The sequence below is a fragment of the Engystomops pustulosus genome, chromosome 2 (assembly GCF_040894005.1).
Source record: "Engystomops pustulosus chromosome 2, aEngPut4.maternal, whole genome shotgun sequence".
Taxonomy (NCBI): Eukaryota; Metazoa; Chordata; class Amphibia; order Anura; family Leptodactylidae; genus Engystomops; species Engystomops pustulosus.
The window spans coordinates 5,766,486-5,780,990 of record NC_092412.1 but is presented as its reverse complement, the minus strand read 5'-3'; the positions used below and the strand labels follow the sequence as shown (position 1 = coordinate 5,780,990).

The 14,505-nt window shown below is 47.3% G+C and overlaps 1 protein-coding gene across 5 annotated transcripts in view; it reads right to left on the bottom strand.

The window, feature by feature from the left end:
- Nucleotides 1-2,555: 2,555 nt before the first annotated feature.
- The window catches only part of LOC140117157 (ecto-ADP-ribosyltransferase 3-like), a 49,304-nt gene continuing 37,354 nt past the window's right edge, over nt 2,556-14,505 (bottom strand). For 3 of the 5 annotated variants that reach the window (XM_072133631.1, XM_072133628.1, XM_072133629.1), the window contains 5 exons: nt 9,131-9,218; nt 5,983-6,691; nt 4,875-4,919; nt 4,384-4,469; nt 2,556-2,845 (listed from right to left, as the gene is read on the bottom strand). In XM_072133631.1, coding sequence (XP_071989732.1) covers nt 4,390-4,469; nt 4,875-4,919; nt 5,983-6,691; nt 9,131-9,193 — 897 coding nt within the window. In that variant the 5' untranslated portion in view covers nt 9,194-9,218 and the 3' untranslated portion in view covers nt 2,556-2,845; nt 4,384-4,389. Of the gene's footprint in view, nt 2,846-4,383; nt 4,470-4,874; nt 4,920-5,982; nt 6,692-9,130; nt 9,219-11,586; nt 11,682-14,505 lie in introns of those variants that run through there. The other 2 variants (XM_072133627.1, XM_072133632.1) reach the window with 2 other exon arrangements.

Below are 14,505 nucleotides of genomic sequence, written 5' to 3'. Positions count from 1 at the left end.
ATGTGCAGGGGGTGTACTATGTGCAGGGGGTGTACTATGTGCTTTGTTTACTATGTGCAGGGGGTGTACCATGTGCAGGGGGTGTACTATGTGCAGTGTGTGTACTATGTTCAGTGTGTGTACTATGTGAAGGGGGTGTACCATGTGAAGGGGGTGTACCATGTGAAGGGGGTGTACCATGTGCAGGGGGTGTACCATGTGCAGGGGGTGTACCAAGTGCAGTGTGTGCCATGTGCAGTGTGTACCGTGTGCAGTGTGTACTGTGTGCAGTGTGTACTATGTGCAGTGTGTACCATGCCATGTGCTGTGTATATCATGCCATGTGCAGTGTGTACCATGTGCAGGCTGTGTACCATGTGCAGGGGGTGTACCATGTGCAGGGGGTGTACCATGTGCAGGGGGTGTACTATGTGCAGGGGGTGTACTATGTGCTTTGTTTACTATGTGCAGGGGGTGTACCATGTGCAGGGGGTGTACTATGTTCAGGGGGTGTACTATGTTCAGTGTGTGTACTATGTGAAGGGGGTGTACCATGTGAAGGGGGTGTACCATGTGAAGGGGGTGTACCATGTGAAGGGGGTGTACCATGTGAAGGGGGTGTACCATGTGAAGGGGGTGTACCATGTGAAGGGGGTGTACCATGTGAAGGGGGTGTACCATGTGAAGGGGGTGTACCATGTGAAGGGGGTGTACCATGTGCAGGGGGTGTACCATGTGCAGCGGGTGTACCATGTGCAGTGTGTACCGTGTGCAGTGTGTACAATGTGCAGGGTGTGTACCATGTGCAGGGGGTGTACCATGTGCAGTGTGTACCATGTGCAGTGTGTACTGTGTGCAATGTGTACTATGTGCAGTGTGTACCATGCCATGTGCTGTGTGTACCATGTGCAGGGTGTGTACCATGTGCAGGGGGTGTACCATGTGCAGGGGGTGTACCATGTGCAGGGGGTGTACCATGTGCAGGGGGTGTACCATGTGCAGGGGGTGTACCATGTGCAGGGGTTGTACTATGTGCAGTGTGTACTATGTGCAGTGTGTACTATGTTCAGCGTGTGTACTATGTGCAGCGTGTGTACTATGTGCAGCGTGTGTACTATGTGCAGTGTGTGTACTATGTGAAGGGGGTGTACTATGTGAAGGGGGTGTACCATGTGCAGGGGGTGTACCAAGTGCAGTGTGTGCCATGTGCAGTGTGTACCGTGTGCAGTGTGTACCGTGTGCAGTGTGTACTGTGTGCAGTGTGTACTGTGTGCAGTGTGTACTATGTGCAGTGTGTACCATGCCATGTGCTGTGTATATCATGCCATGTGCAGTGTGTACCATGTGCAGGGTGTGTACCATGTGCAGGGGGTGTACCATGTGCAGTGTGTACCGTGTGCTGTGTGTACTGTGTGCAGTGTGTACTATGTGCAGTGTGTACCATGCCATGTGCTGTGTATATCATGCCATGTGCAGTGTGTACCATGTGCAGGGTGTGTACCATGTGCAGGGGGTGTACCATGTGCAGGGGGTGTACCATGTGCAGGGGGTGTACCATGTGCAGGGGGTGTACTATGTGCAGGGGGTGTACTATGTGCTTTGTTTACTATGTGCAGGGGGTGTACCATGTGCAGTGTGTGTACTATGTTCAGTGTGTGTACTATGTTCAGTGTGTGTACTATGTTCAGTGTGTGTACTATGTGAAGGGGGTGTACCATGTGAAGGGGGTGTACCATGTGCAGGGGGTGTACCATGTGCAGGGGGTGTACCATGTGCAGGGGGTGTACCATGTGCAGTGTGTACCGTGTGCAGTGGGTACCGTGTGCAGTGTGTACTATGTGCTGTGTGTACTATGTGCAGTGTGTACCATGCCATGTGCTGTGTATATCATGCCATGTGCAGTGTGTACCATGTGCAGGGTGTGTACCATGTGCAGGGGGTGTACCATGTGCAGGGGGTGTACCATGTGCAGGGGGTGTACCATGTGCAGGGGGTGTACCATGTGCAGGGGGTGTACCATGTGCAGGGGGTGTACCATGTGTTGGGGGTTTACCATGTGCAGGGGGTGTACCATGTGCAGGGGGTGTACCATGTGCAGGGGGTGTACCATGTTCAAGGGGTGTACCATGTGCAGGGTGTCCCATGTGCAGTGTGTACTATGTGCAGTGTGTACTATGTGCAGTGTGTACTATGTGCAGTGCAGTGTCCTGTTTGCTATGTGCAGTGTGTACTATGTGCAGTGTCCTGTGTACTATGTGCAGTGTGTACTATGTGCAGTGTGTACTGTGTGCAGTGTGTACTATGTGCAGGGGGTGTACTATGTGCAGGGGGTGTACTATGTGCAGGGGGTGTATTTTGTGCAAGGGGGTGTACTATGTGCAGGGGGTGTACTATGTGATAGACCATTAATATCTGATTGTGGGGGGCAAACACCCGTCCCTAGAAGGATCAGGAGCAGATGGATTTCCTCCACACCTAGTGGACTTGGTCTTGTTACTACACATCCTATCATCATGTCCGTCCATGTTATTGACACACACACAATCCTAGAATGTACAAAACTTTATTTCAGCCGTAGAAGCCGCGTACAGCACCAGCCGTGTGTCGCTCATTTGCATTTTTGAATATTTTTGAGAAGAGTTTAATATTCCCCCCCCCCCCCCCTTATATTCCAGAACTATCTCCAGGGAAGGCGAGGACCTTAGTTATTCCGTCTTCTGGGAGTCTTTAGGGTCACACCAGGAACACACCATCTTCTACCAGATCTCTGGGAGGACACAACTCCCCGGCGGATGGAGATCCGCTCTGTGATTGGTTTATCCAGACCCACAATGATAAGAGCGAAGCCGATGGACACACATAGCACCTAGAAGTTACAGTGTAGGATTAGTATATAACGCTGGGAATATTATACTGTAAGAATTAGATGGGTTGGCCCTTTATCCATAAACTGGTTAAGTATAAGACCCTAAAAGGCTCACCCATATTATACTTACCCCTGTAAAATTTGTGGATCGCTGCCGAGAGACATGGGTCACTTCCTGTGTCCTCCTGGCTTCAGGGGAACGGAGGAGGCCATGCTCTCATTACTGTATGCACACCCCCTCTGTGATATCCACTCCCATCTCAGTGGATACATCCGCATGTCCCACCAACAGGTTGGATACATCCGCACACTCCACCAACAGTTGATATGGGAGTGGTTATCATGAAGGGGGTGTGCATAAAGTAATGAGGACATGGCCTCCTCCATCCCCTAGAAGCCAGGACATCACAGGAAGTGACCTGTGGCAGCGATCCACAAACTTTATCAGGGTAAATATCATATGATTGACCATTTTAGAGTTAAATACTTAGTCTGATACATGGGTTGGCCATTTATCCCCAAATTATAAGTCAGAGGAGCAGTATTATGGTAGTTATATTCTTGTACATAGGGGCAGTATTATAGTAGTTATATTCCTGTACATAGGGGGCAGTATTATAGTAGTTATAGTCTTGTACATAGGGGCAGTATTATGGTAGTTATATTCTTGTACATAGGGGCAGTATTATAGTAGTTATATTCTTGTACATAGGGGGCAGTATTATAGTAGTTATATCCCTGTACATAGGGGGCAGTATTATAGTAGTTATATTCCTGTACATAGGGGGCAGTATTATAGTAGTTATATTCTTGTACATAGGGGGCAGTATTATAGTAGTTATATCCCTGTACATAGGGGGCAGTATTATAGTAGTTATATTCTTGTACATAGGGGACAGTATTATAGTAGTTATATTCTTGTACATAGGGGGCAGTATTATAGTAGTTATATTCTTGTACATAGGGGGCAGTATTATAGTAGTTATATTCTTGTACATAGGGGCAGTATTATAGTAGTTATATTCCTGTACATAGGGGGCAGTATTATAGTAGTTATATCCCTGTACATAGGGGGCAGTATTATAGTAGTTATATTCTTGCACATAGGAGGCAGTATTATACTAGTTATATTCCTGTACATAGGGGGCAGTATTATAGTAGTTATATTCCTGTACATAGGGGGCAGTATTATAGTAGTTATAGTCTTGTACATAGGGGGCAGTATTATAGTAGTTATATTCTTGTACATAGGGGACAGTATTATAGTAGTTATATTCTTGTACATAGGGGGCAGTATTATAGTAGTTATATTCTTGTACATGGGGGCAGTATTATAGTAGATATATTCTTGTACATAGGGGGCAGTATTATAGTAGTTATATTCTTGTACATAGGGGGTAGTATTATAGTAGTTATATTCTTGTACATAGGGGGCAGTATTATAGTAGTTATATTCTTGTACATAGGGGGCAGTATTATGGTAGTTATATTCTTGCACATAGGGGGCAGTATTATACTAGTTATACCCAATAACACACATTATATCACAGGAGAGTTGTTACAACCACGAGTAGAGTCATCATTAGAGTGTAGCGGCCCGAATTGTGCATCCTGATGGGGGGCGCTGTGGAAAGACATATATGCATATGATTAGATACAGATGTCCTGTATAGCCTCAATCTTCTAATATCTGATTTGCGGATATCCATATTTTACATCACGGCACCTGCATTTAGTAGTCAGTCCTAACTATCAGTTCTCAGGTTGCAGAAGTTCCTGTCAAGGACAATATGTAATGCTGGCTGCAGAGAGCACAGAGCACAGCAGTGTGAGGACACGCCCCCATTGCATTTGGAGAATCTACACTTGGAATATAATCCCATACATCACAGTCCTGTTTCTACTAACACCATACAGAGAGGTCTGATTACACATCTCTCCAGGGACAACACATAACACTGGCCGCAGTCTGTTTGGTCACACCTGCTCACAGACTCCCATGATGCATTTCACATTTCTGGATTCTTACCTGCGGCTTTTAAACATTCATGGATAGACTGCTTGGATTTCTCACCTGGATAAATTATTAGAAAAAGCATTAGTAGAGCATACGCAAACTTTTACCTATTCCTGGCCTTAACATTTACCCTCTGAGACATCTCTAACAAGACTTCCAATTCTCTGTGTGTATGCAAATCCCTTGGCCCCCAACTCTCGGCTTCTTCTCTGGATGTGACCAAGCCCCTGTTAAAAAAAAACTACCTATGATGATATTATCAACATTGACATGTTGGTCCCGGATAAGCCCCCAAGATTTGGTGTAAATCAGGAGAATAGGAGATGTATCAATGTTCTATCGCTGCATCTAGCTTAACATGTCAAAATAGAATCACAAAATAGACTCAACATGTGGGTCAGTACAAATTGTGATTATTTATACCCAATGGATTATATCTCCACAAGATCGAGGGGCTGAGCCCTACCCCACAATGATCAGCATAAGTAAGACCACAGATCCCAACAATGGGCTCTAACCTTTCTGTAGTGACCAGAACACACAGTGCCAATGCCTCTGGCTCTCTACCGTTAACAACTGGCCACACATGATCCGTACTGGGGCTGATGGCTTAACGAAGACCCTTCACCACTTCCACCGAGTCCATCTCATTCCATTCTTTTGTAGGTTCTACTCCACCAATTCTACAATAGAGTTTTTACTTAGCGCCCATGGTTCCTAAATAATCAACCTCCATGTTTTGGGTTTTTACTTTTGGCCAGGCCATGTAGTCTCCTCCAGTCCAGGACCACTTATCTTAAAGCATGAAGCTTTATTTTTATAGTTTCAGAGCATCTTCAGTACCCAATATTTTAACTGCTCTCTTATGTTAGATGGGTGGTCCTGGGGTGGGGCAGAGAGTCTTGCATCGGTTGTCTCACTGGAGATCATACACTGATCAGTAGTATATATAGAGCAACTCTACATTTTGCATCAGTCACGCTCAAGGTTCCTCCAGTGATAAACACTCATTGTACCTATCCTACGGTCTTGTTACGAGAGACTAAAATTCCTACTAGGGTATTTGACAATGGGTCTTCTATTGCTTTGATCACCCTTGTAGGGGATAGACAGTACCTACCATTTATGTAAGCACAGTTGAAGTTGCTGCAGAGTTTTCCTGTCGTATGAAGCCTATAAGTGTTCTCTTCGTCAGTTGCGTAGAGGCTGAAGACCTCATATCCCGGAACCAGAACCTCTCGTTCACAGGCAAATTGGGAAAAATTTTCAATGTTGACTCCAGGATATGCGTCTATGATTAATAAAGACCTATTGGCGAAAATTGTTGCTTCCTCCTTATCTAAAGATGAGTACAAGAAGTTTCCAAACTTGACATAGGCGCTTCCATTTAACGACACCTCGATGTCATCATCGATTCCACTGTAGACTGTGAGATCCGTGCGCCACCTGCTCTTTGACAGGAGCTGAAATGCTGAGGTGAGGTAGAAATGAAGCCACTTGAAGCCAAAGTCATCCATGTAGCTTTTGTAGGACCTTCCTGCCATTTTTACTGCATCGTTGAAGTCACTTCTGATGAAGCTTGTGTAGGTCAGTAGAGCGATCCCATGGTCATCTTTAAAGGCTTGTGGAAGTTTCGGCATCAATGTGTTCCTCCTGAGCTTCCAGACCTTGTTGGCTTCTTTCCAGGCTCTGTTCAGATTCCTATTTTTCATGTTTTCTATGTTAAGAACATTATGATTCTCCAGTTTTCTCTCCATGTCTTTTTTGCAGCCCAGATATTGGTCATCGAAGGCTTGCTCTGCCAGGTCCAACGTTCCGACCTCATCGGCCTAAAACACAAACATTATCACAATTAAGGAAGATAATTGCAGCTCTAAGAATTTGTGAAATCTAGAAGAAGATGCAGCCAGGACAATCTCCGGTAGATGAAGAAGAGGACAATGGTGGATTTAGGCGCAAGCACGAAAACATTCATAGATGAAGAAATGGTCTTCAGTTGTCTCAAAGAACTAAGGACCCTCGTTGGAAACCTCTGATAAAGCTTCTATGAGGCCCAGTCCTCATAAGTTGTGAGAATCGTGTAATTGTGAAAGTCAACTGCCATAGGAAAAAAGGATGGAGCTCCTGCGGGTCTCATTTCTTATGGGTGGTGGGCATTGTCTGATAGTTGGGCAGCACTGTCATGGAGGAAACATATGAAGTTCCTGGGAGCCTCTTGCCTAATGGGTGGTGGGAATTGTGAGATACGATAAAAAACATGCAACTTCTATAAGGTCCATATGTAATGGATGGTGAGAATCGTAGGATTGTTGGAGACAACTGCCATAGATTCTATAAGGCTCATTTACTATGGATGGTGGTAATCATGGATTTATCCTTCCTGAAGTCATCAGAACGTTAATAAACAATGTCACTTCATCACAAAATAGGAAGATAATGGTAAATGAGGGTTGTACAGGGGGTTTTATTGTTCTTTACATTGACTCAAATTAATCCTATATAGTAAATACATTCCGGATGAGTTACTGGTTGCCACAGGGCTGCTCTGTAGTGCTATAGATTGATAGTCATTGGCTGAAAGAGTCTGTGCAGTTCATGTACACACTGCATGACCTTTTGAGTAGGTGGGCAGCAAGCACAGGTAAAGATGGAGGGACCTGTAGATAGTGTAGAGAGGTCCAAGCCATGGAGCAGCCAGGGGGTGGTGGAGGAGAAGAAGAGGAGGAGAGGTGGTGGAGGAGAAGAGAAGAGGTGGTGGAGGAGAAGAGAAGAGGTGGTGGAGGAGAAGAGGAGAGGTGGTGGAGGAGAAGAAGAGAAGAGGTGGTGGAGGAGAAGAAGAGAAGAGGTGGTGGAGGAGGAGAAGAAGAGAAGAGGTGGTGGAGGAGGAGAAGAAGAGAAGAGGTGGTGGAGGAGAAGAAGAGAAGAGGTGGTGGAGGAGAAGAAGAGAAGAGGTGGTGGAAGAGAACTTGGAGAGGTGGTGTAGGAGAAGCTGGAGAGGTGGTGGAGGAGAATCTGGAGAGGTGGTGGAGGAGAAGCTGGAGAGGTGGTGGAGGAGAAGCTGGAGAGGTGGTGGAGGAGAAGCTGAAAGAGGAGAAGAGGAGAGGTGGTGGAGGAGAAGCTGGAGGAGGAGAAGAGGAGAGGTGGTGGAGGAGAAGCTGGAGGAGGAGAAGAGGAGAGGTGGTGTAGGAGGAGAAGAGGAGAGGAGAGAAGAGGAGAAGAGGAGAGGTGGTGGAGGAGAAGCTGGAAGAGGAGAAGAGGAGAAAGACAACTGCTGAAAGACACTGCAAAGGTTAAGGAGAGATGAGACCTGGATGAGAAACCCTAATGGAGAGAATGAGTTAGAGGGGGAAGAGATTCTGAAATATTGTTCCAAAGGAAATCGTGGAGAGTGTCCAACCCGGAACAAATGATTACACTCTCTTAGGCCCATAGTTAAAAGTCTTTATACTTTTGTGTAAAATAGGGGTTTGCTCATGAAATAATGTTCTCAAATTTCCACCCCCTAGAGATGTTTACAGACTAGTGATACTTTATTGCTGTTTTAGCTTCTATCACTATCCTACCGAATCTATATATTGCCTTTCCATGGACTGGTCCCATCCCACTCCCTGCCCCTAGTCCCATTGCTCAGTCTCCGCACCCCATACAGTAACATGCTGGATGTATTGCTCCTGGTCCAGACACATCTGTAGGTCCAGCCCCATAACTAGGATTCATTCTAAGGAGGAAGAGAAGAGCGGAAGAGAGAAGAGCGGTGGCATGAGAAAACTTCCCAGAAGATTTGGACAAAGCTGAAATTATTAGAAAAGAAGAAGTGGATTGTGCTGAGACCAGGAACGTGTCACCCACTCATTTCTTCGAAAAGACTTTCCTGGAGATAAACAAGACTTGTGTTTCACTGTTACATCACATAAGAAGAAGGAGATGTAACCTGTATAACATGGTGTCTTAGAATGAGATGGATCATCACACTGTCCTCCCAGCAGGCCGATACAATATATCACTGTCAATGTGATAATGTGCTGAGACATCATGGGTTTGATAACATCTAAAAGGTGGTGGCTGATCAGATAGGGGGCTGCGCTGCAGGGACACGAGGGTCTCTCATACTCTGGATTTCCATTCTATCCACTGGAAAACATTGCTGGAGGACAATAATAGAATGTTTTATGTCCATTTTCTAGCTTTTGGATTAGCAGAATAGTGAGTGCAGCTCTGGGGCATCATACAGGACCAGGACAGGAAACGTAAACTTTGAAGAACTTTACCTGAGATGTCACCATCATCACAAAGGCAACAGGGACGATCAAAGTTCCCGTTTGAAATCTCATCTCGATTGTTTCAACCTTCAGAAATCTGAGGAAATAATAAGAAATTATAATTATCATGAATATTAAATCCACCAGGGGAAATGTTACTATAAGAGCGTCTAGAAAAGCTCCGCGGACTTGGGTGGTTCCTGTGACTCTCTGGTTCTTCTATATTTTGGACCTGATCCCAGCCGTAAGTTCTGGGGGATCATGGGGCAGTTCTTTAGCCAATGAGGGCCCTCCTAACTGCAAGAATTGCTTTGTTGTCCTCTGGTCTGAGGAGGCCACTCATTGGCCAAACTTATTACTTCCTTTTGGTTGGAAGCAGAGGCCGATAAGTACCACCAGGGGCCCCGGGCTGTTTGAGAATTGGGCCTCTTAAAGGTCCTAGAAGGGCCTCTCTATACATATGTGTCAGTAGTACTGGTCTGGAGGCCCTCCTCTAATGCAGCAGCAAACTTGGTGATTGGTTTAGGTGGCCATGGATCCCCCAGAAGCCCCGGGCCTGGGGGCAGCCCCCAAACATCCCAGGTTATATTCTTCTACTTGTTCTAAGACTTCTTTTACTTCAGATCAGATGCTTCATGTCGTAGAGCCCATCTACTGGTGATCTCCACCCTCACACGTCAAGGAGGTCTCATGGGCATGCCATTCTTCACGGCCAACCACCACATCGAGTTCCCTAACAGAAGGACTTTGTGGATAATGAATGTACAGCTTGTACTCAGCTGATCCACTGTTTCTTCAGTCGTGAAGACCATTGTCTATGGGGCAGATTACTTACCCGGTCCATTCACGATCCAGCGGCGCGTTCTCTGCGGTGGATTCGGGTCTTCTTGAGATTCACTAAGGCAGTTCTTCCGACGTCCACCAGGTGTCCACCTGCTGCGCGAAGTTCGCCGAGACCCGCCGGAGTTCACGAGCCTATACTTGGTGAAGGTAAGCGCGTGTCCCGCGACACTTTTTTTTTTAAAATGCGGCGGTTTTTCAGAATCCATTGGGTTTTCGTTTGGCCACACCCCCGATTTCCGTCGCGTGTATGGCGGCGGCGATGCGCCACAATCCGATCGCGTGTGCCAAAATCCCGGGGCAATACAGGGAAAATCGGCAAAACGGAAAAATTTGCGTAACCCGCCAGGTAAAACGCGGTTCTTGTCCTTAGTAAATGACCCCCAATGTGTCCAGCACACGCTACAAGAACTGTAAAATTCTTAGAAGTTTGATGATCCAACCCAGGTTGGTTAGAAAGTTCACGCTTTTTCACCAGCACACTAACGGATCTGCCTCTTATTTCTAGGTGTCCAGATACATTTATGGACCAGGAATGGTCCAGAGGTCGTCTCCCCAGGCTTGGAGTTGTATCATTTAGGAGAATCAGAACCTCTACATGGACTTGCGTCGTATTTTAGATACAATTGGGAAGAACTTTTTCTTGACCACATCTCTGTTGACCTCATTGAGAACTTTGAAATGACGGAAGCCGGTTCTGAAGGATCCCAGATGCCTCAATCATCTCTGTATATGAGGCAGCATGTTTCCACCAAGGTCCACCATCTTTCTACCCATATCCATATGTCTGGTGCCACACTTTTGTTTTGTTGGAAGTTGAACCATCTGGCTCCGTCTTTGAGGGCCTTTAGTCTGTGACCACGCTCGTTGTGAGCAGATATTCCAATATAAAAGCTTCTTGTGTGAAGAAACCTCAAGAAAACGGAAGACTCCATCAATGACCCTACAGTCATCTCTGAAGACGTCTCTGAGCTGCCTCATTGCACGCTCTGGTGACTGCGCCTCTAAATAAAGACAAACTCATAAAAACTTCCTCTTTTTGTTTCAGAATCACCGACTTTTATCAGTAAATGAATTAGAACTTCTTCTTCTTCAAATAACAGAAGCCAGAGCTTGCAGGTCCTGCACTTACCCGAGTGAATAATGTATGAAGAGATCAGACATCTATGGGGTATTCTGTAAGTAACGGCCTTTGAAGGCTTCAATTACACTCCAAAACCAATGTCTTACACTGGCGGCACAGTGCACAGAGGACAGCAGTGTGAGGACACGCCCCCAGTGCACTTGGAGATGCAATAAAATGCATTTAAAATGTATGCATATAGATGCAATATAAAACCATATTTCACAGTCCTGCTGCTACTAACAACATACACAAATGATTACACATCTCTCCAAATGACAATAACTATCACTGATAGCAAAAATGCACAGCAGTGTGAGGACAGGCCCCATTGCACTGGAAGAAGCTGCAATCTTACAGAATTTGGGGTGTAATTTGCTGTATATACACTGCTCTATACTGCTCTATATTGCTGTACACTGCTCTATACTGCTCTATATTGCTGTACACTGCTCTATACTGCTGGGATCCCTCCCAACAGTTACATACCCTGGTAACTTACAGACGCAGCCAACTTTGTTCAGGACGACTTCCCCCTCTGCCGTCTCAGTCTGATGGAGCGATGTCTCATCTGTTACTGAAATTCTAATATCAGTTTCATAAACCGAAACATAGACATCAGAAACCTCCCCGTAACCAATCGCATCAATCCCTACTGGGGGCAGGAGAATGGTGTGACCTCACAGTCTGACCTGCTCCTGGGGGACGGGCTACATACAAAGAACAGGTGTGCCCCTGCAACACCCCTGCCGATGCAAGGCAGAGGGGTTGTTGCGCATACGTCCCAATATGTAGCTTGCAACCTGTGTGGAGTCTGATCAACCCCACAGCAGGTCACTACACAACATGGGGAACACTGCAGCGGTAGAGCCTGCCTGGTAAGGCAGGAGTTAATTGTTTAATGTGATGTCTTTTCATCGGCCAATCACATCTGTTATCATATTGTATTGTAAGCTGGGATGCAATTGGAGGAGTAACCACCAACTGACCAGTGGGAGTGATAAAACCCCTGGTCAGGAAAGTTCTAGAGAGTAGAAGGAGAGAGAAGTCAGACAGAGTGATCAGAAGAAGATTAGAGTTAGTCTAGTGTAGTCAGGGAAAGAGAGAGACTTGTTAGTCTAGTGAGTGAGACAAAGCAGAGTAAGAGAGCCAGCTCACTGCCTGAGCCGCTCTGAGGAGTTAGTGAGAGTAAAGGGGTATCATCCTACCTTCAAGGGTGAGATCTGAAGTAACCCAGGACAAGCTGAAGTATCCTACTAGGACACAGCTACATCCTGCATCCAGGCTGGTGATCAATCCCTGTGGTTCCCTCTCCAAGTGCATCCCCAGCATTTTCCTGCTACCATTGTCAAGATTCGTTTGGCACGATATCCACTGTTCCTGTTGGTCCAATAAAGAACTGTAAGTTACTTTGTACAACGTCTGCCTCCGTCTGATCCCTGCTACTACGGCTGTCACCATCACGGGCACCCTATCCACTACACAGGGACTTATACTCCAGACCCCAAAGGGTTGCCCCAGGGAGAACTACTACAGCAGTCTCTCCCTCATCATTTCTTGCCAACACCACCTGCTGGAGACCTGCCACGCTGTACGACAGCCCTCCGGTCCCAATACCGAGCACCGTGACACTAGCGTGCCTAGGCCGCAACTGCCAGCCACTCTGGTATTCTGGGCCCCGGCTGTCTCCAGGCCCCAAGAAAAGGCTAGGCCCCGGTGGGGGATGTTGCAAGTGGCGTCACGAACAGGATTTCTACTTCTGTGCCTTATTCTGGCACTAGAGACTGTCCTTTATTACAAATCTACTGTGCTGCCTAACCCTGCTGCCATCCGGGTTTAGGCCCAAATGATTTTGTGCTATTTTCTACATTGACTATGTTAAACTGCTGCCACGTGCTGTCGAGCATCACTCCAGCACTCCGGAGGTTAATCTCTGTCACAGAACTTTACCAGCTCTGCTACATCCGGCCCTGCAGTGCCTGAAGCATTTACCTCAGGGGATTGTGGCGCAGTAAGTAATTCCAGCCTGCCAAAAGTCAGTGGCGGGAATCCACAGTCTGCGCGGGCTAAGCTCCGCCACCAGCGCACATGGCGCGAATCCTACCTCAGACCGCTGTGGCGCAGGAGAAAATTCAGCCCGCCACAGCCCCTGGCGGGAGAGACTCTCCCGCGCTGCAACGCCAGTGAGAGCCCACTAGGTACCTCAGAGTCAGCGCAGCCGCCATCCAGCATCAGAGAGGTTAATCGGCCATCTTGTATTTCTCCACGTGCTGTCTCCTGTCCTGCTGACATGCTGCACAGCCGCCGAAACGAAGAACCAAGTGTCACATGGTCTGCCCAAGTACCTCGGGCACCTTCCTCTGCTGCACCGCTTACTGCTGTCTCCCGTACGCAGTCTCCAATGGCGGATTCTCCACAGCGGCTGCCTCCTCCGATTCCGGACCTCCAGAGGACCACCACAGATGTGAGTACCATGGCCACAAGGGCCCATATCACAGTGACTGTCCCTATATCTCCCTTAGCCCCGGCTGGGGTACAGTCCGGCCTCCCTGAAAAGGGCCAACATCTCCCCATAGGAGGCCCGGCTACAAAAGGGACTCTCTTAAAGGGGCCTGACTCCTTATCTAATGCTTCTGACTGTCCTGCGGAGTATCCAGGACCACCTGCTAAGAGGCCCAGGCTCTCCGGTGAGAATGCCCTGCCAGCTACAGAGGTTACTACCGCCAGCGCAACAGCGCCCCCAAGAGCTACAGGTCAGTCCAGGAGCAACAATCCTTCAGCTGTCAGCAAGGAAGAAGTTACAGCTCCTGGGGTCATCATCATGCGCTCCACAGTGCCCCCAGCTACAGAAGGTCAGCCAGAGAAGTGCCTGCCTCCTTCCTTTGCTGAGATGCCTGCCGCCGCAGATGACCTCCCTGCTGTTCCAGCTCCAGCTTCTGGGTGTTCCATGTCAGCAGTTCCAGTTTCTACCACCAGATGTCTTCAGGTGACAGATCTCAACACTGCTTTCTTCACCCAGGCTGATGATGTCCATGCTGCAGTTCCTGCTCCCATGCCTGCAGCCATTGCTCTTGAGCAGCAAGAATAGTAACCCTGATGGGCTGTAGCCCTTACCAGGTACTGTAAATATATTGTAAATATGACTTTTATCTACTACTCCCAGTTGGGCTGAGCGCCCATACCCCTCATAGAGCCAGAGACTTTCCTGGGACTCTTTCCCCTATTTATTTATTTCAGTCAAGAGACTCTCCTTGAACTGCTCATCAATATTATGTGCTACATTAGCATCCACCTCTGCTGATGCAGAAACCTCGGTGAAGGACGCTATCCCTCTACGTCCAGAGGAGACCCTTTGCTTTCTACACTTTTCCCCACATTAAGGGCTGTGCTCAGAAGCTGGATTTTATACTAAAAAGCCTTC